Source organism: Giraffa tippelskirchi, chromosome 12, assembly GCF_054371585.1.
Source record: "Giraffa tippelskirchi isolate mGirTip1 chromosome 12, T2T-mGirTip1v1.2.pri, whole genome shotgun sequence".
Taxonomy (NCBI): Eukaryota; Metazoa; Chordata; class Mammalia; order Artiodactyla; family Giraffidae; genus Giraffa; species Giraffa tippelskirchi.
The window spans coordinates 41,518,093-41,545,035 of record NC_137286.1 but is presented as its reverse complement, the minus strand read 5'-3'; the positions used below and the strand labels follow the sequence as shown (position 1 = coordinate 41,545,035).

General features: G+C 46.1%; 1 protein-coding gene and 1 long non-coding RNA gene across 2 annotated transcripts; one reads left to right on the top strand and one right to left on the bottom strand.

Annotated features, from left to right (window-relative positions):
* Positions 1 to 867: 867 nt before the first annotated feature.
* LOC145528381 (uncharacterized) lies at positions 868 to 6,058 on the bottom strand. Its single transcript, XR_014070362.1, has 4 exons — positions 5,711 to 6,058; positions 5,483 to 5,597; positions 1,714 to 3,315; positions 868 to 1,174 (listed from the first exon to the last, which is right to left on the bottom strand). It is a non-coding gene; the product is annotated as an uncharacterized LOC145528381 (long non-coding RNA).
* Positions 6,059 to 6,171: 113 nt separating this feature from the next.
* Positions 6,172 to 16,920, top strand: TMED3 (transmembrane p24 trafficking protein 3). Its single transcript, XM_081546697.1, has 3 exons — positions 6,172 to 6,397; positions 8,559 to 8,807; positions 16,086 to 16,920. The coding sequence occupies exons 1-3, from the start codon at positions 6,227 to 6,229 to the stop codon at positions 16,320 to 16,322; spliced, it is 657 nt and encodes a 218-aa protein (XP_081402823.1). The 5' UTR covers positions 6,172 to 6,226; the 3' UTR covers positions 16,323 to 16,920.
* Positions 16,921 to 26,943: the final 10,023 nt, after the last annotated feature.

Sequence of the window (26,943 nt, the reverse complement as noted above, 5' to 3'; positions counted from 1 at the left end):
CTGATTCTCTGTTTCCACAGTACATAATTTCAGAGTGGTCTATTGATAATCATACAGAGACTATTTTACTCTAAGCGTTGCCTTGTGTTGTACTCTGTGGAATTTCCCTTTCCCATTCCTCCTTTTTATAAAAAGATTATTTATTTTCAACTGCACTAGGTCTTTTTTGTTACTTGCTGGCTTTCTCTAGCTGTGGCAAGAGTGTGGGCTTCTCATTGCAGTGGCTTTTATTGTTGTGCAACTAAACTAAATTGATGTGCAACTAAACTTCATTTAGTTGCAGCATGTGGGCTCAGCAGTTGCAGCTCCCTGGCTCTAGAGCACAGGCTCAGTAGTTGCGGTGAACAGGCTTAGTTACCCCATGGCATGTGGCATCTTCCCTAACCAGGGATCGAACCCATGTCCCTGCATTGGCAGGCAGATTTTTAACCACAGGACCATCAGGTAAGTCCCCTTCCTATTCTGTCTTGACCTTTTAGTTGAATCCTATAGCCTACTACCTGCCCAAAGGTAATGAAAAATCCAGTCCCATTCCACTTCAGTTTAAAAATCTCAAACTCTACAGAAACAATGAGAAGAATGGAAATTGACTCACAAAAGGGGTTAAGACTTAAGAAAGGCTAAGTGGCCAAATGCACCGCCAAAATCATGCCATGGCAAGCTTCCTCTCAGGGTGAATTTCTGCTCCTGGGCACTTGTTCTCAGTCCCCAGGAGTCTCCATCCTACCACCGCCATCAATAACCTTTGATGTCCTCATGCCTTTAGACACCCCCTCAAGATTGGATGCAAGACTGTCTGGTTGGCGGAGCCTGGGTCACATGCCCACATGTCTTGGGACCTACAAGCAGAAAGAGGGGGAACACCCGGCCCTCTGGGTGCTGTGATGGGGGGCAGGCTGGCCTCCCACGGAGGGCAGCGTGTGTCACCTTCTCTGGTTTGTCTGGGGAAAGCCTGGTATGATCACAGCTCCATGGCAGTGCGTGTGGTTTGCAAACTTTCTATTTGCCTCAGTCAGTCCACAGTGACTACGTTGCTTTCTTTCCTCACCATCCATTACACGTATGAGGCATGGATAAAAACTGATTTCCTTTCAAAACCCTAAGGGCAAGTTTTGGAGTGTGCCCCTGTGGCATGGAACAAATAAAAATCCTGCTTCAGACATAGGGAACAGACCTGTGGACACAGTGGGGAAGGAGAGGGTGGGATGAACTGAGAGTAGCGTTGAAATATATAAATCACCATGTGTAAAACAGATAGCTACTGAGAAGTTGCTGTATAAAACAGGGAGCCTAACCTGGTGCTCTGTGACAATCTGGAGGGGTGGGATGGGGTGGAGGCTGGGAGGAAGGTTCTAGAGGGAGGGGACATACATATTCTTATGGCTGATTGACTTTAATGTACAGCAGAAAGCAACACAACATTGTAAAGCAACTATCCTCCAATTAAAAATAAAATAAAGTAAAAAGCCTGCTTCAGGGCACAGACAGATTCACTTTATAAAGCCTATATCTTTATAGGACACTTTTAAAACCTTTTAAATTGTGAAATAAAATACACGTACAGAACACAAGTGTGCAATTCAACAAAGAGTCACAATGGTAACATTCCCGAGTTCCCCTCGGGTGCCCCTCATATTCTGACTTTCATATTTCCTATTCTGATCCTTTTATTTTCTTATCTCGCCTTATTTTATTGCCAAGAATTTCTGGAACAATATTGAATAGCAGTGGTGATAGTTTATGTTTTATTGCCAGTTTCAAAAGGAAAGATTTTAATGTTTACTTGTTAACCATGAGGTGGGCTCTCATTTTTTAATAGACATTTTATGACATTAAGGAATTTATCAATTATTTTTGATCTGCTGTGCTGTCCTTAGTCACGCAGTTGTGTCTGACTCTTTGTGACCCCATGGACTGTAGCCTGCCAGGTTCCTCTGTCCATGGGGATTCTCCAGGCAAGAATACTGGAGTGGGTTGCCATGCCCTCCTCCAGGGGATCTTCCCAACCCAGGGATTGAACCCAGGTCTCCCACATTGCAGGCGGATTCTTCACCATCTGAGCCACCAGGGAAGCCCAAGAATACTGGAGTGGGTAGGCCATCTCTTCTGCAGGGGAACTTCCTTCCCGACCCAGGAATCGAATCCGGGTCTCCTGCATTGCAGGTGGATTCTTTACCAGCTGAGCTACCAGGGCTCTTTTTTACCATGAATGGACGCTGCACTTTATCATGCTTTTTCTGAATCTATTAAGACGTTCATTTTTAACTTACTGTTTTAAGAGGCCTTTAGAGAAGTCAGGCTGTGAAAGTGGACAGGTAATAGTTTTGCTTTTGTTTTCCAAGTTATCCTATTTTGGAACCTTCTACCACGCATCATGGAACACAAAGACTGAAACAGGCTTGGAGGTCCTCAGCCATTATACTCCATCACTCAGTTCATGAATCTTCTCTACAACATCCCAGGCTATTTATACAGTCTCTGCTTGAATATTTCAAGCAAAGAAAAAATCCATTGTCTCTACTCATCAATTTATGGAAAGCTCTAGTTGTCAGGACGTCATGTCTTATGTTGAGTTGAAATATACCTCAATGTCAGATTCATGGTTTGCCCAAGTTACGGCAGATGCAACATGCAGGACAGATGTACCCCAAGGAACGGGTAGAGTTGTGTGTGTGTGTGTGTGTGTGTGTGGCGAAAAGCATGTGACCTTTAGAATCAGGCAGACCTAGTTTCAATTGCTGGCTTAGCCATTAATAAGATGAGTGAATTTGAGTACTATGGTAGATTGTGTCATGACCACAGATTCCTGCCAACCTAGTATGCTCCTCCTTTGAATGTGAGTCTGCAGCTCCTCCAATCCAGAGACAGATGGAGTTGAGAAATGGAACATTTCCTGCTGTATCAGTAAAAAGGATGTCATAGTCACCAGCCAATGCAGCCACCACCAATGGTGAGCTGGTCAGCCCTGAGAGGACTCAAGAAGGAGAGAATATCTGCCATATAGCAGCCATCAGACCGCAGCCATGCCCCATGATGAGCTCTGAGGAAGCTCACGATGAGAAAACACAGGATACTGGCTGTAGATAGCTAAGGTACACATCAAAGGAATGATCTCAGTGAGCCCAGATTCCTGCATCTTCCCATACCCAGAAAAGCACTAAACTCCTTACCTTGGAATATCTGATCTTTCTTTCCTTTGATGTTCTGATTACCTGCCCTTTTTTGCAAAACTTCTGTATAATCTGGCTGGCCCCCTGGTCTCCTTGGAGGTGTTCACTCAGAATTTCTTGCGATGTTGCCTCTGGGCTTGAAGTTCTAAAAATTCCCACCAAATAAAACAGCTCTCAACTTTTAGGCTGTGAATATTCTTTTTAAGTCTACAGAGTCCATTTCTTCACCTTGAATCTGGGCTGGCCCTGGGACTTGCTTTGATCAACAGAATGTGTTAAAAGTGATACTGGGCAAATTCTGGAATGTAGTGGGGGTGGGTGGGGATGGCAGAGGGAGAAGGGCCAAGTTGTCTCTGACTTGGCTGTCTTGGGAGGCTGCCCTGAGCCTGCCATATCATCTAGGAAATCATCAAGCCTACAGGGGCCTTCTTCCATGTCTCAGTGGTAAAGAACCCACCTGCCAATGCAGGAGGTGTGGGTTCGATCCCTGGGTTGGGAAGATCCCCTGGAGGAGGAAATGGCAACCCACTCCAGTACTCTTGCTAGGAAATCCCATGGACAGAGGAGCCTGGTGGGCTACAGTCCATGGGATCAAAAAAGAGCTGGATGCAACTTAGTGACCAAACAAACAACACAGTATATGGGATCTTAGCTCCCTGACCAGGGGATCGAACCCATGCCCCCTGCAGCGTGGAATCTTAACCACTGGACCGCTATTACGCAAACTTTTAAAGCTAATACTTCTCTTCCTTCTTACTTTCTGCTCTTCCAGGTTAAATCCTGTTTCCTTTGATTTTACCTCATTTGAGAAGCCTTCCCAGCAATTTATTATACTGCTTCCCTCCTAATTACTTCCTATACTCCCTATTTTATTAATGTCCCTCTTAGAACAATAGCTATGATCTGATCATTGCCTGTTACAGCGCAGGCAGTTCCTTTCAGTAATAGTAACTTCCACAGAATAGGTGCTAAAACAATGCTGTTCTTTTAGTCACCCAGCCCAAGCCAGGGATTCTTTTTTAGTTCCTCTGTTTCCATTGTCTTATATTCAGATAACTGTTGATTATCTGTCTTCACATACTCTGACTTGAGCTACCGCCAAGCCAAGTTTCTTGCCCCTGAGACTATGCAGGTGTTTTCTTGGAATTAATTTAGGATTTAACATTTAACCTGGTGAGATTTCTTTTTGTTAGTCTTGGCTGAATACTCCGAGCTGGCCAAGGTAATCTTGGTCTTATATTTGTCATATGTTTCCCCACTTGGTGCCTCTAGATTTGATGATTACTATGTCAATGTTTTCTACCAGTTACTAAAAAATAATGTTTAACAGGACAGGGCCATGGAAAGAGCCTCAAGGCACACTATACACCTTGCCAAGTCCACTACAGAGCCAGTAAATATTAACAATTACATCTTGCATGCACATTATTTCAGTCAACAGACTGCTTTCACATATTGATATATTAGCATCTTAAAAAGTAGTGTTAGTCACTTAGTCATGTCTGACTCTTTGCGACCTCATGCACTGTGTAGCCTGCCAGGCTCCTCTGTCTGTGGGAATTTCCCAGGTAAGAATACTGGAGTGGGTATCCATTCCCTTCTCCAGGAGATCATCCCAACCCAGGGATCGAACCCATGTCTCCAACACTGCAGGCAGATTCTTTACTGTCTGAGCCACCAGGGAAGTCCAAATATGTCCAGTGACAGGACAGTTGGTTTTATTTACGTGGAGACCTATATGGGCAGTAAAAGTCTTTGCTAAAATCAAGATACAGGTCAACCAACAATGTTCTGAAAAAAATTCTTTACTGAGTGTGTGCTCAGTTGCTTTAGTCCTGTCCAACTCTTTTTGACCCTGTGGACTGTAGCCTGCCAGGCCCTTCTGCCCATGGGATTCTCTAGGCAAGAATGCTGGAGTGGATTGACATGACCTCCTCTGGGGAATCTTCCTGACCCAGGGATCAAACGCGAGTCTTCTGCATTACAGGCAGATTCTTTACCACGGAGCCACCTGGGAAGCCCCCTTTACTGAGTAGTGAAACTAAAATCAGTGGGTTTTCTCTTTGTCTTACCTGATTATACTGAGTATACTATAAAATGCTATAGTGATGATTATACAAAATAGCTTCTCAGGTCAATGGTAATAGATAAGGCAGTAAATTAATTTACCTGCTTCCAGCGCTTTTGAGAAGTCAAAAGGAAAGAAAAAAAAAAATGATTGTTTTGTCCCAGAAGAACCTTCCATTTATCCTGACAACCAAAGTAAACCTGAAACCCCTGAACGAAAGACTTGTATTTCCATCTTCACTAACCTTCATGAAGCTTTGAGTATGAGCACGCCTGTCGGTTTGCCCCGGAGTAGATGTAACTGTGGTATTTCTACTTACTCTCACCATCCATATCCTGCCCCATGGCACAATTTTTCACCTTGGGAAAGGGGTGGGAATGAAAAAGAGGGGTGTTAATTGGGTTCTCAGAGTTTCCATCTCTTCTTTCATCTAGCCTTCCTAACTACTGCGTTATAGCAAGTTTGGGCATACCCGTTTGTAGACCAGGAGACTTTCTCCAGGACCAGTCAAAAAAAGAGTGTTCCCGTACCCTGTACGGGCTTCGTGCTCCTGCAGCCAGACAGTATGGACTGCGTGGACCTGGGCCGACTCTGGGAACACTCAACCCTGCGGGACCCAAAGGGTGCAGAAACACCCCTGTTGGGGATGCAAGTAGGGTGCGCTTTGGGGAGATGCGCGCTGGCGGTGGGGACCCCGCCTCCCCTTCGCGGCGACGCTGCAGCAGGGAAGCGGGGCGGGGCAGCGAAGGGGGAGTATCCCCTTCCGCAGCCCAGCCAGCGCGCAGGCGCAGCGGTGCTCCCTGGCCCGCGTCCCGGGCCCACCCCCGAGCGCGCGGCTGCGCTCTGAACCGCGGGCCGTTTCTCCCGGAAGCGCGGCGCCGGCTCGCGCCACGTCTGTGCTGCACCTTCTCCGGGTCCCTCAGCTGTCGCCCCGCCTTCGCGGAGCGCACGCCCGAGCTGCGGCCCGCGGGACTGTACCGGGAGCATCATGGGTGGCATGGTCCCGCGCTCCGCCTCCGCGCTGCCGCTGCTGCTACTGCTCCTGCTCCAGGCGGAGCGGCCGCGGGGCGCCGAGCTCACCTTCGAGCTGCCGGACAGCGCCAAGCAGTGCTTCTACGAGGAGGTGGAGCAAGGCGTGAAGTTCTCCCTAGACTACCAGGTGAGCCTTGGCGCCTCCTCTCTCTCCCGCTTCCAGGTCTTCAGTGGTCACTCGTGCGGCCCCGGCTGTAGTGGCTGGAATTAGCCAAAGAGGTTGCAGAATGGGGCGGGAATGACCAGAGACGAGGAAGTCAGAGCCCACCCGAGACGGGCCGACTAGCCAGGGAGGTAGCACCGCAGATTCATGTGCAGAGTGGGGATGCCCCGGGCGGCTCCGGCTTCCTGGGGAGTTGACTTGAATGACCCGAGAGTGCGTTGACTCTATAGAACGCCATCTCTGGCACCATGCTCTCTGTCCCAACGTTTTTTGGACAGCTTTGTCCCCGCCTGTACTGAAAAATGACAGCGAGAGGAAATGGGTTCGTGGTTTTATTTTTCTCCCTCTCTCCAGTGTTTGAAGTTATAGTTAGGCGGAGCGAGGGTGCTTTGGAAAGGAGTCCGCGCAGGCTTTGAGCCTAGCAGTGTTTACAAGGAGTGGTGTTGTGGCTACTGCCATATGGCTCAGAAAAGCTCCAAGCTCCTGCACTCTTGGCTGCTGTGAGAGTTCTCATGGCTCGCTGTTGGGGTGTGGCGGGGGGGTGGGGGGGCGCGGTAGGGAGCAGGTAGGTCTTGAGTGAGAGAGCTGCAGATCTGTTTAGGCAATCCTACCCAGATATCCAGACAGGCGTCTGATCGTGGACACATACTGGCAGGCATTACAGAGAGGAGGTGGCACAGGCAGCAAAAGGGAGGGTAGGCAGTTTGATGGGTCCTCTCTGACCAAAACCACTAAAAGAGACTGTGCATGGGGCCAGCATCATGTGTCCTGGCCTCTGAGTCATTCATCTGGTTGCTTTCACATTTGTGGACAATGTGCCAATTGCAGCTGGGTAAACGGGTCACCCAGATACAGTCGTCAAAAAAAAAAAAAAAATGATCCTTGTGGGACTTCCCTGGTGGTCCAGTGGTTAAGAATCTGCCTTGCAGTGTAGGGGACATGGGTTCAATCCCTGGTCAGGAAAGTAAGATCCTACATGCCGCAGAGCAACTAATCCTGTGTGCCACAACGAAAGATCCTGTGGGATGCAATGAAGACACAATGCAGCCCAATAAATAAATACATAAATAAGTATTTGAAAACAGAAAGATTGTTGTGAGGCTGGAGGGGCCTGAGAGGTCATCAGGTCTGTGCTAGGTCAGAAACCGCTGTTATGGGCTCAGCATAAGTCTATACATGTCCAGCATTAGGAATCTCACTGATCAAAAAGCAAATTTTTCCATCTGTACAAAAGGAAATATTAACATCTGGAAGCAGATGGAGGCCTTTGGCCATGTTCTTTGATGGACCTTGGTTCTAGTCATTGGCCATCCCTGTGATTCTGCCCTTAGCAGATCTTATCTTTCCTATGGTGAAAGAGTTTGAACTAATGACTCCCTTGGTAGTCACTGATGCTGTGAAGGCTTCAATTTGTATTCACCTTCCTCTTGCATTTCATCTGCAATAATATAAACCTCCAGAGCCTCAGTTTCCTCTTCTGTAAAGTGGGAAGGATTAAGCTCTTTGCACCCTTTTTTTCATTTAAGATTTTTTTTTTTCCTGATGTGGACCATTTTTAAAGTCTATTGAATTTGTTACAGTGTTGCTTCTGTTTTGTGTTTTGGTTGTTTGGCTGTTAGGCATGTGGTATCTTAGCTCCCTCACCATGGATAGAACCTGCACTCCCTGCATTGGAAAGCAAAGTCTTTTTTTAAAAACTTTTTATTTTGTATTAGAGTATAGCCAATTAACAATGTTGTGGTAGTTTCAGGTGAACAGTGAAGGGACTCAGCTATACATACACATGTATCCAGGAAGGCAAAATCTTAACCATTGGACCACCAGGGAAATCCCATGGCTCTTTGCACTCTTGCAGAGCAAAACTTTTGGAGTCAGTCAGACATGGATCCAAGTCTTAGCCCTGTTACTTTCACGCTGTGTGACATGAACAGTTCACTTCAACTCTCTCAGCCTCAGACTCATCCTCTATCAATTGGGTAGTGTCATGGCACCTGCTTTAGAAGGTTGCAAAGACTAAATGAAAACAATGTTCGTGACATCTAATCACAGTGCCCGGTTGGCATTTGGTAAGTGGTGGTTGCCCCCTGGTAAAAAACAGCCTGTGGATCTCTTTTATGGTTGTTAGGTCATCACTGGAGGCCACTACGATGTCGACTGCTTTGTGAAAGACCCCCTGGGGAACACCATCTACAGTGAAACCAAGAAACAGTATGACAGCTTCACGCACAAGGCCGAGGTCAAGGGCGTGTATCAGTTTTGCTTCAGTAATGAGTTTTCCACCTTCTCTCACAAAACCATCTACTTTGACTTTCAAGTGGGCGACGAGCCCCCCATTCTCCCAGACATGGGAAACAGAGTCACAGCTCTCACCCAGGTGAGTGGACATCAGCACCAACAGTCTGAGATGAACCCCCTCCTCGCCTCCCCCCGCCCCCCCAGGCTGTTCCTCCTCATCTGTCCCGGTCTTGGCTGATGAGCAGTCACCAGCCACCCACCTCCCAGTCTGAAGTCGCAGTATTTGCTCTGCCCCTGTGTTCACATCTAGTCCTAGAAGACCTTATGTTCCCCTTCTGGTCTTCCTCTCCATTCTTTAACGTGTCCCTGAAGTACTTTCCTCTGGTATTCCCACGTTCCCATGCAGTCTGACGCAGCACCACTTTCAAAGCACACACAATATGTACCTCTCTGCTTCTTCAATGCATCTGCATTGGAAAGACAAAGTCCTGCTTTGTATGATGTATCAGTTAAGGCAACACAAGCTGCTATCACAAGTAAACCCCAAATATCAATGGCTTAACACAATGGAAATTTTGATTCTCACTCAATCATCTGGAGAGTGGGGGTGAGGGTGGAGGACTCTCCTCCATGGAGTGACTCAGGAAGCCAGGCTCCTTTCTGGTCATCTTTCCACTGTCCCTTAGGGCTTCAGAGTCCTCTGTTTCTGGCCACCAAAAAATGGAGAGAATGAGAAAGCTCCACCTGCTTCTTAAAAGCCCTGTCTCAGAAGTGACACTATTACCCCTGCTCGTATCTCATTGTAGAGAAATAGTCGTGTGGCCAGTGTGGATGGATAGAAGGAGGGCTGGCATATACAGTCCAGTTAGGCAGTTGACCCCTAGTGAGAGCTCCACATTCTGGCAGAGAAATGGTGACACTTTTGGAGGACCTATAGTCATCTGTGTCACCCGTGGCTCTCACAGTTAACTATAATTCAACCCCAGCCTTCTCCATCAGTCTCTCCTCCTGCTGTTTAAGCTCCTCCCTCCCATATGCAGATTCAGGCTGGAACTCGTGTGTTATTTACCCCTGGGTCCTTAGCGCCCTGGTGCATGGAGTGTGGCACAGAATAGGAGCTCACCAAATATTTGTCAAGCGACTGAGTGGCAAGACCCAGGAAAGCCCACAAGACAGGAATGACTATCTGTGGCCGCACATGTCCCAGAACCGAAGCCAGAGCATCTGAGTCTCTGGTGAGACCAGGTCACCTTCTGGGCTGCCCTCCAAAATGACCACAGGCTCCATTCCTCTGTGGTTTTGATGATGGGTTTATACTCTGAGCAGCTGGAGGTTAGTACTGCACTGTGCAGTCAGTAAACATTATCTGCTTAGGGCTGTTGACATTAATATTAAAATTAAAGTTCATCGCTTCTCAGCCTTTTGGCTGAGATCAAGTGTAAAATTAAAGTTCACTTCCTTGTTTGCTCTGTAGCAACACATCTGTCTAGTGCTCAGTAGTCCCAAGTGGCTGGTGCCCATGTGTGGAGAGTTCTGCTGGACATCATTGCGTTTGAACTTAGCAACATGAGTACTGGTAGACAGTCCAGCCCAGGGTGTGTCTTTACGTGTAAGAGCTTTCACAACCTGTCCTCTCAAGAGTTCTGTTGGTTGTTGATGAAATAGCTTCTGTTCTGAAGATTTTGTAAGTTTCCAGGAGCTGCGTGTATATGCCCAGTTGCTCAGTCATGTCCAACTCTTTGCCACCACATGGACTGTAGCCCACCAGGCTCTGTCCATGGGATTCTCCAGGCAAGAATACTGGAGCATGTTGCCAATTCCTCCTCCAGGGAATCTTTCCAACCCAGGATCAAACCCACGTCTCCTCCTTCAGCTGCATTGGCAGGTGGATTCTTCATCACTATCGCCACCTGAGCTGAGAGATTTGCCTCTTGAAACAGTGGAAAAGAAACCAGTAGAGAAAAGGCTTTGTGGGTTAATGCAGTTGTTGTTCAGTTGCTCAGTCGTGTCTGACTCTTTGCAACCCCATAGACTGCATATGCCAGGCTTCCCTGTCCTTCACCATCTCCCGGAGTTTGTTGAAACTCATGTCCATTGAGTCAGTGATACATCCAACCATCTCATCGTCTGTCGCCCCCTTCTCCTGCCCTCAGTCTTTCCCAGCATCAGGGTCTTTTCCTGTGAGTTGGCTCTTTGCATCAGGTGGTCAAAGGATTGGAGCTTCAGCTTTAGCATCAGTCCTTCCAATGAATATTCAGAGTTGATTTCCTTTAGGATTGACTGTGCATATGCTGCCCAAGGGACTCTCAAGAGTCTTCTCCAGCACCACAATTCAAAAGCATCAATTCTTTGGTGCTCATCCTTCTTTATGGTCCAACTGTCACATCCGTACATCACTACTGGAAGAATCATAGCTTTGACTGTATGGCCCTTTAGTCAGTAGAGAATAAGCTTTGTGGGTTAGGGCATTTTTTCCTGGAGCTTCAGAGTTGTGTTTTGTTGCAGGAGAGATTGCACTTGCTGCTTCTGCATCTGGGGACCTCATCCTTCCTTCTGCCCAGCTACAGAAGAGACATTTCCTTCTACTTCTGTACCTCTGGCCCCTCTCCCTGGTCGCGTGGGGTTCTATCTGTGTCTGCCTCTGACAACGCTCACTTGCTAATGCTGAGCATGTGCTCTGTCTGCACTTGTGCCTGGAGGATGCTGTGATCAGAGCTGTGTTTTTTCTTTTTAATAATTCTGTTTATTTATTTTTGGTTGTGCTGCGTCTTAATTGCTGCTTGGTCTTTTCTCTAGTTGCGGCGAACAGGAGGCTACTCTCTAGTTGCGGTACACAAGCTGCTCAATGCAGTGGCTTCTCTTGTTGCAGAGCATGGGCTCTAGGACAAGTGGGCTCAGTAGTTGCGGCTCCTGGGCTCTAGAGCACAGGCTCAATAGTTGTGGTGCACAGGCTTAGTTTCCCCCGTGGCATGTGGGATCTTCCCAGACCAGGGATTGAACCCGCATCTCCTGCATTGGCAGGCGGCTTCTTTACCACTAAGCCACAAGGGAAGTCCCAGAGCTGTGATTTAAGGATGAAGGTTCTCAGGGAAGGGACCAGTTGACTCTTCCAGGAGGTTTGAGGAAGTCTTTGCAGGGAGAGTCTTAGCTGACAAGCGACAGTGTGAGTGCTTGCCCAGGAGCATGTCTGGCACGGGGGGATGGAGGACCTCCCAGGTGGTGAGAACAGCAGATGCAGGTGTTCAGGGCATTGCTTTCCTTTTGGGCCCTGATCTTACTTTGCTCGGCACAGATCCCCTCTCTGCCTGCAGCTGTCACGTCTCTTCCCCTGAGGCTTCGTCCAGGTCAGTGCTGGGCCAAAGGCCATGTGCTCTGGCACTAATATCAGCCTCGGGGAAGGAACAGGATCCAGAGTGACCGAGTCCCAGGCAGGAGGGACTGTCTTCACCCTGAGTTCCAGAATGACCAGGCTCCTAGCAGAAGACACGGACCAGGGTTCCTGCTGAGGGAGGCCAAGCTTGAAGAGCTCCCAGCATCCTGAGAGTCTGGGCAGGTCCTAGGGGAGGCCAGAGGCTTCTGACAGAGGTCCAAGGTCTGGGGTTGCCTCGGTGGTGGTCGAGGGAAGATTAAAGTTTCCCTGACTCTACTCTGAGGCCGGCTTACACGACACTGCCTTTGAGTTCTTCAAGAATTTAAAGACCCAAGTACAGTAAGTCTGCTATATAAGAACAAGTTTTGTTCCAAGAATGCATTCGTAAGTCCAATTTGTTCCTAAGTCCAACAAAGTTGGTCTAGGTATCCAACTAACACAATCATCTATATTGGTTTATAATACTCTTCACACAAATAATACATAAAAAACAACATAAAAAATAAAGGAAACATTTTTAATCTTATACTACAGTACCTTGAAAAGTATAGGAGTACAGTACAACACACAGGGGCTGGCATCATGTCAACAGGCAAGAACAGTTACTGACTGGAGGAGGGAGTGGAGGTGGGAGATGGTAGAGCTGAAGGGTCGTCAGCAATAGGAGACGGAGGGTAAGCTGTTGACGGCATGCACATTTGCATCTTTGAAAGTTTGCAGCTTGAAGGATCATACATAGTGGAGGAGAACTGGCTTTTATCTGTGGAGGCCCTGAAGAGGTGAGGCTGAGTGAATTTCCTGACAGTTACAGAATGAAGACCTGGGCACCAGCAGCAGGTGGTGGAGATAGGACGGGAGTGGGCATGGGAGGCAGGAAAGGGATGGTCTTGGGGGCGGAAGGATCGGGCAGAGTGCCTCCAGAGACCACCCGTCAGGATGGAGTCGTGCCCCACATCCCTGTGAGGCTCTGGGACACTGGGAACCAGCAGGGCTGGAGGTCTCAGCAGGGTGAAAGTCACACCCTGGGAGAGCTGGGGACCCCTGGCCCTGGGCAGACACAGCTGTTTGCAACAAAAGGGCCTCTGCTGGCTTCCTGCTGGGCAGGAAGCCGGCTGGCCAGGCTGCCTAACTGAAACTTTGTGGGAACAAGCGGAATTGGTGTCTTAGGCAAACGGCAACGGCAGGTCCCTGAGGAAGGGGAGGAGGGATGTTTCTCGGGTAAGAGGCTGCTCCCAGGGTCTGTGGATCTTGGTGTCACGTTGCTCTCAGTCTCTGGGGGCCTGTGCTAGGTTTTGAAGGGGTTTGCTGGTTCCAGACGCCAGGGAAACTGTAGAACACCACCTCTTGCTCTGTAAACTCTGAGGACTGACCTCCTTCCCATCACTAATCGGGTCTGAGGTTGTTCCTGTAAAGGCCTCGGGCGCTCTTCAGAGATTCACGGTGCTGGTCTCTGGCCGGTGACATGCGAGCCAAGCCTCTGAAACGATGCCTTCCACGGCACATATGACGTGTCCTCTGCCCGGGGTGTCTGCACCTGTGATTTCTGTGTCCTCCTCTGTCTCTCTTGCTCCCTGCCAGCCCCAGCCTCACTCCTTCTCCAGTGACTCTGGACTCTGGGAGGAGGCTGGGGTATCAGCCTGTACTGCTGAATGCCCAGGCCAGGGCCCAGGGGTCCTAGGAACACCCATTTCAGGTGAGTGAAATGTACACCTTGAGTTTCTGAATAAGTGTGCGATGGAAGTAAACCCAGGATGGAATTCTAGCCGGGAAAACCAAGGAGCTCTTCCCTTGGATTTAAAAAGCAAAGTGTGTATTTATACATATTGAACGTGTGTGTGCATATATGTACACATGCATATGCACATTCATATGCAAGTATACAAATATGTATGTGTATCTCTGTCCATCCCACTGATTTCATCCCACTGATTTTTAGAGACTTGTTACCAAGTCTCTAAATGGCTCCCAGATCCACTCGTCTTAAAAAAAAATTATTTCTTTGACCGTGCTGGGTCTTAGTTACAGCAAACAGGATCTTTAGTTTCGGCATGTGGGATCTAGTTCCCTGACCAGGGCTCCCTGCATTGTAAGCGCAACGTCTTAGCCACTGGACCACCAGGGAAGCCCTAGCTTCTAGCTTCTTATATTGAACTTTATGAACAGTTCACCTTTCCAGTTTGGGAAGCAGTTGTCTGTTGGGTGCTTATGAACTTCTGTAGCACACGAACCCGTTGTCCATATAGAGTTTTCTAGGTTTTGAATGAAATGATGTTTTAGAGGCTGCCAATGAGTAAGGACACATATTCTTTCACAGGCATAATGTCTTAGTTTTCCATTGCTGAGTCAGTAATTACTACAAATGGCTGAAAATAATAGCCATTTATTATCTCACAGTTCTAGAGGCTTTGCTCGAGTTCTCAGGGCTGAAATCAAGATCCTGGTGGGGTTGGGCTGTCCTCTGGAGACTCTGGGGCATCTCACACTCACTCAGGTGGTTGGCGGAATTGAGTTCCTTGCAGCTGGCTGTCATGCTCTCTGCTCTTAAGAGTTCTTTCTCTGCTCCTTGCATATGACCTTCTCCATCTTCAGAGCCAGCAGCAGTGCCCTGAATTCTCCTGTGTCCAGCCTCTCTGACTTCTCCTTCAGCTGTCAGCTTGAGAAAGCTCCCAATTTTGAGGGGCTCTCAGGCCCCTGGACAGTCTCAGCTGTGACATATAGTCATCATAGTCACAGCTCATTGTATTCACAGCTTCCTGTGGTTAGAGCAGGGGCCTTGGTAGTGGTGGTGGGGACACATGGTAGTTTAGCAAGTAAAGGAAGTTGTGAAGTAGCACGTGTTACATGTGAGTATATGCATGTGTGTGTGCTGATAGGCACATGTGTCTGTGTCTTTGCCCTCATTTGTATGTGTGTGTGGGTCTATGTACATGAGAAATGTATGTTTTCATTTATTTGTATGTATGCCTAGAAGTGTAGGCAGCAGTTTTGTAATAGAAAGAGCTGTAGATTCAGAAATAAAGTGAAGGTGTCAGTCTCTTAATCACGTCTGACTCTTTTGCGACCCCATGGCCTGTAGCCCACCAGGCTCCTCTGTCCAAGGCAAGAATACTGGAGTGGGTAGCCATTCCCTTCTCCAGGGGATCTTCCTGACCCAGGAATTAAACCCAGGTCTTCTGCATTCCAGGCAGATTCTTTACCATCTGAGCCACCAGGGTAGATTCAGAGTCTAGTGCAGTTGGAATTTATGTCACGCCCTGCCATTAATTTGCTGGGTGACCTTGGGCAAGTCATGTAGCCTCTCTGAGCCTCAGTTTCCTCATTAATGTGTACAGTAAGCAATCAGTCAGCCCTCCTTAGCACTGGGGGTAATGATCTCTGCCTGTCAGGGATATGGTAAGTATTAAATAAGAGTGCAGGAAAAAAAAAAAAAGGGGCAGTGTTTGAAAGCATAGTCTCAGGACTCGGACAGTTGAGTTTAAATATTATTTATTTATTTATTTATTTATTTGCCTGCGCCAGATTTTAGTTGTGGCATGTGGTACCTAGTTCCCCCACCAGGGATTCAACCCAGGTCCTCTGCATTGGGAGCGGCCCTGACAGTTGAGTTTATATCCGGCTTCCCTGGTGGCTCAGATGGTAAAGAATCTGCCTACAATGCGGAAGACCCAGCTTTGATTCCTGGGTTGGGAAGATCACCAGGAGAAAAATGGCAACCCACTCCAGTACTCTTGCCTGGAGAATCCCATGGACAGAGAAGCCTGGAGGGCTACAGTCCATAGGTCACGAAGAGTTGGACACGACGGAGATGCGATTAACACTTTCACACTTCTGCCATCTCCTAGCTCTGTGACTCTGGACAAGTTATTTGACCTTTCTGAACCTCAGTTAGGCTTATTATGAATAAAACCGTGTCAGATCCTTAGTGCAGACTCATCGTTAGCACTCGGTAGTACCTAGAATGTTGATGACAGAGTTTGCTATGTGTGTGCCAGGTTCCATTCTTCTTTTCTGAGGGTCAGCAACGACCGCTTTTCTCTTCCCGCCCAGATGGAGTCCGCCTGTGTGACCATCCATGAGGCTCTGAAGACCGTGATTGACTCCCAGAAGCATTACCGGCTCCGGGAGGCGCAGGACCGGGCCCGCGCAGAAGACCTCAACAGCCGAGTCTCTTACTGGTCCATTGGCGAGACCATTGCCCTGTTTGTGGTCAGCTTCAGCCAGGTGCTGCTGCTAAAAAGCTTCTTCACAGAGAAACGGCCCATCAGCAGGACGGTCCACTCCTAGTCGGGGTGCTCTGCTCCCAAGACCCTTGCACCTCGGGACAGAGCAGCCCTCTTGGGCCTCAGGCTCCTGTGGGCTGGTGGGTGTACCCCAGGGTGGATGCCCTGTCACCTCACCTTCTGATCAGATGCTTGGTCCTTGTCCTCCGGTAGCCGGAGCTCATAGAGCCCAGTTAGCAGGAGGCATCGAGCTGCCTTATATGTGCAACAGTGAACGCAGAAAGGGTCTGACCAGCCTACTGTGGGGGGACAGGCGGGCCGCCATCCAGTGGCCCGGCCAGCAGGAGGAACCCCAGGTGCCCCGGCCTCCGGGGCACAGCTCAGGGCTCTCTCTCTTTGCTCCATGACGCACAGCCCATTTGGCGTCCGTGTCCTCTCCCCCATGGAGAAGACTGGGCCCTGAGTCTGGGCTTCCCTCCCTTGAGCTCTCTGTACCTGTGGAAACCAGGCCCTGAAGCGGCTTTGCAGAAACCCCATGCCAGGGGAGCCCTGGAATTGGCCCTGGAAGCAGAAACAGGATGGTAGCTGGGTGCCTTGGCTGGCTGTGTATCTCCTCAGAGGTGGGACTCTGGCTAATAAAATCCGAGTGTGAGCACCATGGAGACCTGCCTCTTTCTTTTTTTTTTTAATTTTTTTCGATGGTGGTGGTCAGTTATTAAGGCGTCTCCGACTCTGTGACGCCATGGACTGTAGCCTGCCAAGCTCCTCTGTCCTCCACTATCTCCTGGAGTTTGCTCAGACTCATGTCCATTGAGTCAGTGATGCCATCCAAGCATCTCATCCTCTGCTGCCCACTTCTCCTTTTGCCCTCAGTCTCCCAGCACCAGAGTCTTTCCCTAGTATCAGGGTCTTTTTTTTAGGTGTAATACTTTATTATCTTTAATCGGAGGATAATTGTTTTACATTGTTATATTGGTTCCTGCTGTACAACAGTGTGAATCAGCTGTAAGGATACATATATCCTGTCCCTCTCGGACCTCGCTTCCACCCTGTTCCACCGCTGTAGTTGATCACAGAGCACCGAACTGAGCACCCTGCGCTATACAGCAGCTTCCCATCAGCTCTCTGTTTTACCCGCGGCAGTGTATATGTCAGTGCTACTCTCCCAGTTTGTCCCATCCTCTCCTTTCCCTTGGAGAAGGCAATGGCTGCTGTGTCCCCAAGTCTGTTCTCTAAGTCTGCTTCTCTATTCCTGCCCTGCAAACGGGTTCACCTGTACCATTTTTCTAGATTCCACATATATGTGTTAATATATAATACTTGTTTTTCTCTTTCTGACTTCGCTCTGTATAACAGGCTCTAAGGTCATTTTTTTTAAATTAATTTTTTATTGGCATATGATTGCTTTACAACATTGTGTTTCTGCTGTGCAGCAAAGTGAATCAGTTGTACATATACATATATCCACTCTTTGTGTCCCTAAAGGAGCTCACAGCTTAGTGGGGATCACTGGTATGCATATAAATAATTGGAGCGGGACAGAGCAAATGATGCTTCAGAGATGCGTCTGTGTTGGCATTTGTGGAGGGGGCAGTAAGTTACTCTCTTCTCAGTGAAGTAGGGAGCTGGTGACTTTGTGATCTCAGACTCTAGTGGTTACTCCGAATGACTGAGTCATCATTTCATTTAAATATAGGGGCTCTTGAGAGCTTGTTTGGAGGTTCTAGCAGGGGAGCACAGCTACTCGTATACCCTTGACCGAAGACCGGTCCTCCTCTATCGGGGATGGTCATCCTCTTCGACCGAGCGCTCAGCTTCGGGAGGGACGCACATGGAGTGGTGAGGGAGGAAGGGGACACCCGCCTAGCCAGCCAGATCAGCCGAATCAACCCTGGCGATCAATGGGGTGACAGATGTCGCAACCAGATCGCCCTCACATCCCCAGGAATAATAGTATTCCTGCTTTTTACAGCAACATGAATATATTTTTTTAATTGAAGTATAGTTGACTCACAATGTTGTGTTAGTTTCTTCTGTACAGCAAAATAACTCAGTTATATGCATATATACATTCTTTTTTAATATTCTTTTCCATTATGCTTTATTACAGGATATTGAATATAGTTCCCTGTGCTACACAGTAGGACTTTGTTGTTCATCTAATTTATATATAGTAGTGTATATCTGCTAATTCCAAACTCCCAAGATGAACAAAGAAGAAACACAACCCCTTGACCACCATCCAAACTATTGTTTGAAGCAAAATTGTTGGAACATGTGGAGCCAAAATTTTTTTTTACACATTTTTCTTCTGATTATACTTTTTTCTTTTTAAATTTATTTATTTTTAATTAGAGGATAATTACAATATTGTGATGGTTTCTGCCATACATCAACATGAATCAGCCATAGGTATACATATGTCCCCTTCCTCTTGAACCTCCCTCCTACCTCCCACCCCATCCCACCCCTCTAGGTTGTCACAGAGCATCAGATTGAAGCTCCGTTTTAAGTAACATAGTAAATATACTCTAAAAGAGAAAGTGTTAGTCACTCAGTCAGATCCAACTCTTTGCGACCCCATGGACTGTAGCCTGTTGGGCTCCTCAGTCCATAGGATTCTCCAGGCAAGAATACTGGAGTGCGTTGCCATTTCCTTCTCCAGGAGATCTTCCCAATGAAGAGGAAAAGTTAAAATTTTACACATCCTCCTTCTCCTTCTGCCTCTGTAACTCAGCTTGTCCCTTGCAAAGTCTAGATCACGTAGGTCACGTAGTCTCAAAAAGGGATTTGCAATACTAGGAACCGAAATTCATCTTACTCACTCACCCTTGTCCTGCTTTTTGTAATTGCCCAGCCCCTGCAAACTTGCTTAATAATACCTGTCCAGGTCAGGCATCCCCCTCCCCATCTTGACTACTGTTCCTGCGAGCATGAAACCCCTTAGTTTAAACCAGCCTGTTAACAGCTAGTGTTGCCCACTACAGTCTGTCTATAAAAATTCCATAATCCCTTTGTTCGGGGCTCAGAGCTTGGAGTGTTAACTCCTCTGGGCCTGCTGGTGTAATTAACCTGAGTTCTCCAACTCTCCGAGTGTGGTGCTTGGTTTCTCGAGTATTGGTTTCTGCAACGCTAACCCAGGAATCAAACCCAGGTCTCCTGCATGGCAGGCAGACTCTTTATTGTCTGATCCACCAGGGAAGCAACCTAAAAGAGAAAATGTTGGTAATGTTCAGCTGTAACACGAAGTTGTAATAAAGAACAAGTGGAAATGTTACAGATGAGAAATTAAAAAGTAGAAACAAAGGCCACCCTCAGAGGAGACAAAAGCATGAAATAGAGCTGATGTGTATGAAAACCCTCCCAGAAGGCAAAAAGAAGGGGAAAAAAAAGCTAAGCGATATGAAAAGTAAAAATGGTAGGAGATGGATAAGAGGTGAACCTGAAGCAGAAAAAATATACTGCTGCTGCTGCTGCTGCTGCTGCTAAGTCGCTTCAGTCGTGTCCGACTCTGTGCAACCCCATAGATGGCAGCCCACCAGGCTCCCCCGTCCCTGGGATTCTCCAGGAAAGAACACTGGAGTGGGTTGCCATTTCCTTCTCCAATGCATGAAAGTGATAAGTGAAAGTTAAGTCACTTAGTCGTGTCCGACTTTTAGCGACCCCATGGACTACAGCCCACCAGGCTCCTCCGTCCATGGCATTTTCCAGGCAAGAGAGTACTGGAGTGGGGTGCCATTGCCTTCTCCGAAATACTAGAAGAAATAATAAAAATATGTTTATCAGAATTAAAGAAAGATGAAAGATCTCAGAGCAAAAGGCTCATGGAGTGACATGACAAACAGGGTTGAGGACTGAGAAGGTGAACCCCAACATGGACATGGACATGTAAGAATTCCAAAGGCAAAGAGGAGATTCTAAATGCCTCCAGAGAGAAAGAACAACTCCTCCATCAATCAGAGTGAAATTAGATTTTACAACAGCAACATTGCATGCAAGAAGAAGATGAGGTCATATTTTTAAAATAGAAAAGGTAAAAACAAAATAACCCCTGAATTTAGACACTGACGTCTAGCCAAATTGTAAACATGAAATTCCACTGAAAATCTCAGGCACGTGGGACTGCAGAGAAGAGACCTAAACCCCAGAGATAGCCATAACGCGTATGAGAACTGATGTTAATTGTTTAAAAATCTAGGGCAAGGACTTCCCTGGTGGTCCAGTGGTTAAGGCTCTGCATTTTCACTGCCAAAAAAAGGCCAATCTATAGTCAGAGAAAAGTGGAAAGAAAATACACACATGCCAACCAAGTACTACCATTTTGAACAAGGTTGGAAAAATTTAAAACGCAGGCGGAGAGACAGAAGAGCATGAGGATGTGCTAAAAGTTCTTCTCCTACATGGGAAATGATACTTAATATTGCTAAGTTTAAGAAATCAATAGACATAAGTAGATATGAGTTTGGGCCTTAAGTTAAAAGCAAGCAGTCACCATAAAAACAAAATTAGAAAAAATAATTTTGGAATCAGTAAAAGAAAACTTGATCTATCTGAGGAAAAACGGAAAGGAGGAAAAAAAAATAGCATAGTAAGTGAAAATAGGAAAACAAAGAGGTACCTTTATATATTTCTAATGAAAGAATGATTATAATAAATGTAGTCAATTAAATGGGAAACTGTGATTAGATAAAAAATATAGATCCAATAATATGTTTTGAGACATGCATTAAAAGACACAGGAATGTTAAAAACAAAACGACAAGACTTGCCAGCAAAACAACTAAATTAAACAAGGTAATTATCTCAGTATCTAACAACAGAATTGAAGGCCAATTATTGTAAGAATGATTATTATTGTAAGAATGCAGGTAGAACCTGCCTGACCAAACTCACAACCGAGTGCAGCCTAACACAGTTGAATGATTATTCCTGGAACAAAGTTTGAGGAGAACCTGTTTTTCCAGTTCTCGTGGCAGTAGAAAACTGTAGTTAGAACCTCCCTGGATGTGTGTGCTCAGTTGCTAAGTTGTGTCTGACTCTTAGTGACCCCATGGACGGTAGCCCACCAGGCTCCTCTGTCCATGGGATCATCTAGGCAAGAATACTGGAGTGGGTTGCCATTCCCTTCTCCAAGGATCTTTCCAACCCAGGGATTGAAACTGTCCCCATGGTTGGGCTTTTCTTAAAGGAGGAATATTGTATTGAATGGTCCACAGCAGAGCTCAGAACAGTGGCACCTCAGAGCCCTGTGGAGTGGCAGGAGTGACTCCTGCTCTCTTACCCGTCTCAGCGTGCTCGGGGGGTGGGTGAAGGGGAAGCTTATCAGACAGATGGACAGGAGATGTGACGAGTGGATGAGGGGTATGGGGGACAGTCAGCTTTGTGATCTTGATGACACCAGATTGTACCCCCGACCGGCCTGCGGCTGGCAGGATATTGCTAAAAACTGCTGTCTGCTTGATCACCTTGAAAGCTGCTGAGCAGAAGCCTGTTCCCAGCGTGTGCCCAGGAAAACTCACGGAAAAGCTTCCAGAGATGCCTTGCTCCAAGCTCCCCACTGTCCCGAATCCTGCAAATCAGTGGCCTGGATGACAAAAGGAGGGGTGACAAACAGGACCAGAAATAACAGCAAAGTAACAAATAGAAGTGTGCATTTCAGGAGAATTACTCCAGGAAGCAGAACAATGCAAACATACTTTTCCCTCTCTTCTTTATTTTTTTTTTGTTAGTAATTTTTTTTATTAATTTTTATTGGGGTCTAGTTCCTTTTCAATGTTGTGATATTTTCTGCTGTAATATGAATATGCAGTAAAATGAAATAGCCGTATATACACATATGTCTCCTCCCTTTTGGACTTTCTTCCCATTCAGGTCACCACAGAGCCTGAAGTAGGGTTCCTTGTGGTATACAATATGTTCTCATTAGTTACTATTTTATACATAGTATCAATAGTGTATATAACAAATCCATACATTTGTTCTCTACATCTGCCTCTCTATTTCTGTTTTGCAAATAAGATCATCTATATCATTTTTCTAGATTCCACATATATACCTTAATATTTGTTTTTCTCTTTCTGACTTACTTCCCTCATATTTTTTTTTTAAAAAAGGCACTAAGACTTCAGAAGAAGGTTACAAAGAATTATAGAAGAGGTCATAATACAGCAGAAGAGATGAAAAAGAATTGTCAAATCTCAGGGAAGATGTGGAAGAAGAAAAAAAAATGTTATGAAATGACTGTCAATTTGAAGATGCCAAGAAGAGAACAGATACAACTGAAATCACAGGTAGGAACTAAAGAAAGGCTTGGGAAAACTATCCAGATAAAATGGAAAAAGAACAAAGAACTCAAAGTTTTCAGGGAAAAGCTGAGAGATTTTTACAATAAAGGATATCCATCATGCCGATAACTGGTGCCCCTGAAGAAGAAAACAGAACCACCACAACAAATCTAAAGACATAAAAAAGAGAAAGCTTTAATAAAAAATAAAGGAAGACCCAAATCCTCAGTTTTAAAGGGTACCTTGCAGTTCAGGAAAGACTGAAGCAAAATAGTCAACACAGACATGTCCTAGTGAAGCTACTGAGTTGCAAAAAAAAAGAAAAAGTTATCAGCATCTATGTTACATTAAAAACAAAGACAAAAAAGCAAGTTATCTCCAAGAAGAAATCATGTGATCTCCAACTTTTCTATGACATTTACTGTGAGAAAGACAGCAAAGTGGTGTCTCTAAGGAACTTAGGTAAAGAGAGTGCAGATCAAAGAAGATTATAAACTGTGAGCTTCTCATTCAAATACAAAGGCAGGAGGTGACCACTCTAAAGCTGGAAGGAACTCAGGGGTCAGAGCACTCATGAACCATTACTGAACACAGTTAAGTCCCCTACATATGAACCCCAAGTTTCAAACTTCCAAAGATGTGAACAATTGAATCTAGCAAGGAACCAGAACCCATGCCACCAACGTCAGGCGTGAGTGACATCTCAGCTTGTCCTCCGTCTCCTATTGCTGACGACCCTTCAGCTCTACCGTCTCCCACCTCCTCTCCCTCCTCCAGTCAGTAACTCTTCTTGCCTGTTCCCTCGATGCCAGCCCGGTGTGCCTGCTGTCGTACTGTACTAGTGTATTTCTCAAGATACTGTACTGTAAGATTAAATGTTTATTTTGTGTGTGTGTGTTATGTATTATTTGTGTGAAAAGTATTATAAATACAGCCGATTGTGTTAGTTGAGTACCTAGGGTAACTTTGTTGGACTTATGAACAAATTGGACTTACAGACATGCTCTCAGAATGGAACTCGTTCGTGTGTAGGGGGCTTACTCTAAGCTACCTCCTGAAAGACCTCTAGAGAGCATGGGAAGAAAGAAGCCATCACATTAATAAAAAAAGGCAGAAGTATTTCATCCACTAAGGTATTCGCCTGAGATGAAACCACTATGGAAAATCTAACTAGAATAAATTTCATAAACTCTAATGATTTAAAAATAACAATACAGTAAATGAGGAAGATAGGGTAAAGTGTAAGTTCTAATGTCTAATTGTCTCCTGGGCTTTTCTAAAAGAAGAGTCTCCAGAATATATAACAAAACATTAACATTTGTTACTTCTGGGTGGCACATATGCGGATGTGTGTTATATTGCATTTTGCACTTTTCTGTATTAAAGTTTTCAAGAGTAAAGTAAATACAAGGATGGCAATAGTACTTACTTCACTTCTTAAGACTGTTGCAAGGTTTCAATGAGTATTTGTGAACTTTCTTTCCAAAATGAAAAGCTCCGGACAAACATTAGGTTTTATAGCTAATCTGTTCTGTTTGCTGTTGATTCTGTTAACTTCCATTTCAAAGGTCCATGTAATCTGACAGCTTCCGCCTTTGAGTGGTGTTGGCAGCAGTGGTGGTGGGCATGATGCAGGTGACAGAGATGGTGGTGAAGGTGGTGGTGAGAGTGGTGCATGTAAGGAGTGAAGTCAGACCTGTGATCCAGCTCTGCGACAGTACGTGCTGCTACAGAATACACTTCTGGGCTGAGTGTCTTACTTCCAAAGAAAGAGTGAACTCCACAGAGAAGAATGGCAGAATGTGTATCTCCCACTGGGCTTTCCAGGTGGCGCTTGTGGTAGAGAACCTGCCTGCCAATGCAGGAGATGCAAGAGACATGGGTTGGATCCCTGGGTTAGGAAGATCCCCTGGAGAAGGAAATGGTAACCTACTCCAGTATTCTTGCCTGGAGAATTCCCATGGACAGAGGAGTTTGGTGGGCTGCAGTCTATAGGGTCATAGAGTCGGACACAACTAAAGTGACTTAGCACACACAGACATATCTCCCACTGTAGTGAAGTGAAGTGTTAGTTGCTCAGTCCTACCTGACTCTGCGATCCCATGGACTGCAGCCCACCAGGTTCCTCTGTTCGTGGGATTTTCCAGGCAAAAATAGTGGAATGGGTTGCCATTTCCTTCTCCAGGGGATCTTCCTGATGCAGGGATCGAACCCAGGCCCGCCTGCACTGCAGACAGATTGTTTACCATCTGAGCTACAAGGGAAGCTCCTATTCCTAGTTCAGTTCAGTTCAGTTCAGTCACTCAGTCGTGTACGATTCTTTGCAACCCCATGAACCGCAGCACACCAGGCCTCCCTGTCCATCACCAACTCCCTGAGTCCACCCAAACCCATGTCTATCGAGTCGGTGATGCCATCCAGCCATCTCATCCTCTGTCGTCCCTTTCTCCTCCTGCCCTCAATCTTTCCAAGCATCAGTGTCTTTTCCAATGAGCTCTTCACATCAGGTGGCCAAAGTATTGGAGTTTCAGCTTCAATATCAGTCCTTCCAATGAACACCCGGGACTGATCTCATTTAGGATGGACTGGTTGGATCTCCTTGCAGTCGAAGGGACTCTCAAGAGTCTTCTCCAACACCACAGTTCAAAAGCATCAATTCTTCAGCGCTCAGCTTTTTTTATAGTCCAACTCTCACATCCATATATGACCACTGGAAAAACCATAGCCTTGACTAAACGGACCTTTGTTGACAAAGTAATGTCTCTGCTTTTTAATATGCTGTCTAGGTTGGTCATAACTTTCCTTCCAAGGAGTAAGCGTCTTTTAATTTCATGGCTGCAATCACCATCTGCAGTGATTTTGGAGCCCAGAAAAATAAAGTCAGCCACTGTTTCCACTGTTTCCCATCTATTTGCCATGAAGTGATGGGACCAGATGCCATGATCTTAGTTTTCTGAATGTTGAGCTTTAAGCCAACTTTTTCACTCTCCTCTTTCACTTTCATCAAGAGGCTCTTTAGTTCTTCTTCACTTTCTTCCATAAGGGTGGTGTCATATGCATATCTGAGGTTATTGATATTTCTCCCGGCAATCTTGATTCCAGCCTGTGCTTCCTCCAGCCCGGAGTTTCTCATGATATACTCTGCATATAAGTTAAATAAGCAGGGTGACAATATACAGCCTTGACGTACTCCTTTTCCTATTTGGAACCAGTCTGTTGTTCCATGTCCAGTTCTAACTGTTGCTTCCTGACCTGCATACAGGTTTCTCAAGAGACAGGTCAGATGGTCTGGTATTCCCATCTCTTTCAGAATTTCCCACAGTTTATTGTGATCCACACAGTCAAAGGCTTTGGCATAGTCAATAAAGCAGAAATAGATGTTTTTCTGGTACTCTCTTGCTTTTTCGATGATCCATCGGATGTTGGCAATTTGATCTCTGGTTCCTCTGCCTTTTCTAAAACCAGCTTGAACATCTGGAAGTTCAAGGTTCAGGTATTGCTGAAGCCTGGCTTGGAGAATTTTGAGCATTCCTTTACTAGCGTGTGAGGTGAGTGCAATTGTGTGGTAGTTTGAGCATTCTTTGGCATTGCCTTTCTTTGGGATTGGAATAAACCCTGCTTAAAGTAATTAACACTTTTTCCCCCCTATAAATACCCAATGAATTACTTCTTAGAACTGCAGCAATATGAGGAATGACCACAAGAGGGCAGTAGAGAAACATCAATAAAGCTTACCTTTTGCCTGGAGGGTTGGGCTAGTCATTGCTTGTGAGCAGAGAAAACCGTCCTGGAGAGGATCTCAGGTTGGGAATTAATTATTCAGGGCTATTCAACGCACCACAGAATGTCATGGAATTTAAAAATTGTTGAGAACCACCTAGTTCAACATTCTCAGCTCAGCCAACATCTTGCCTACAACTTGATCAGACTCATCCAAGGAGATGAGGAGCTGTAGGCAGTTAGATAATGTTTTAAAAGGGTTTTGCTTTAAGGCTTTGCTGTGTTTGAACTGTAACCAGATGGAGAAGTGGGGTGGATGGTTTTAAAAGAGGGTGGATTGTTTTTAAAACACCATGGAAAAGCTTGAATAGAGGGACAAAAGGAGGAGATATTACAGAGAGAGGGGGACTTCCCTGGTGGTCCAGCGGTTGAGGCTTTGGCTTTCAGTGTAGGGGGTGTGGGTTCCATCCCTGGTCTGGCAGTTCAGATCCCACCTGCCTCTTGGCCAAAAAACCGAAACACAAAACAGAAGCAATATTGTAACAGTTTCAGTTAAGACTTCAAAATGATCTACACCAAAAGAAAAAAAAAAACAGAGCTACAAATCAAGAAGGAAAAACACTACCAACTCCATAGGAAAAAAATGGGTCAAGTGTCCAGAAAAAAATTTAATTACTAGTG

Excerpts from the sequence above, each read along its gene's own strand:
- TMED3 (XM_081546697.1), top strand. The coding sequence starts at position 6,227 with ATGGGTGGCATGGTCCCGCGCTCCGCCTCCGCGCTGCCGCTGCTGCTA. Across the intron at positions 6,398-8,558 it reads AGTTCTCCCTAGACTACCAG|GTCATCACTGGAGGCCACTA; the intron begins GTGAGCCTTGGC and ends TATGGTTGTTAG. Across the intron at positions 8,808-16,085 it reads GAGTCACAGCTCTCACCCAG|ATGGAGTCCGCCTGTGTGAC; the intron begins GTGAGTGGACAT and ends CTTCCCGCCCAG.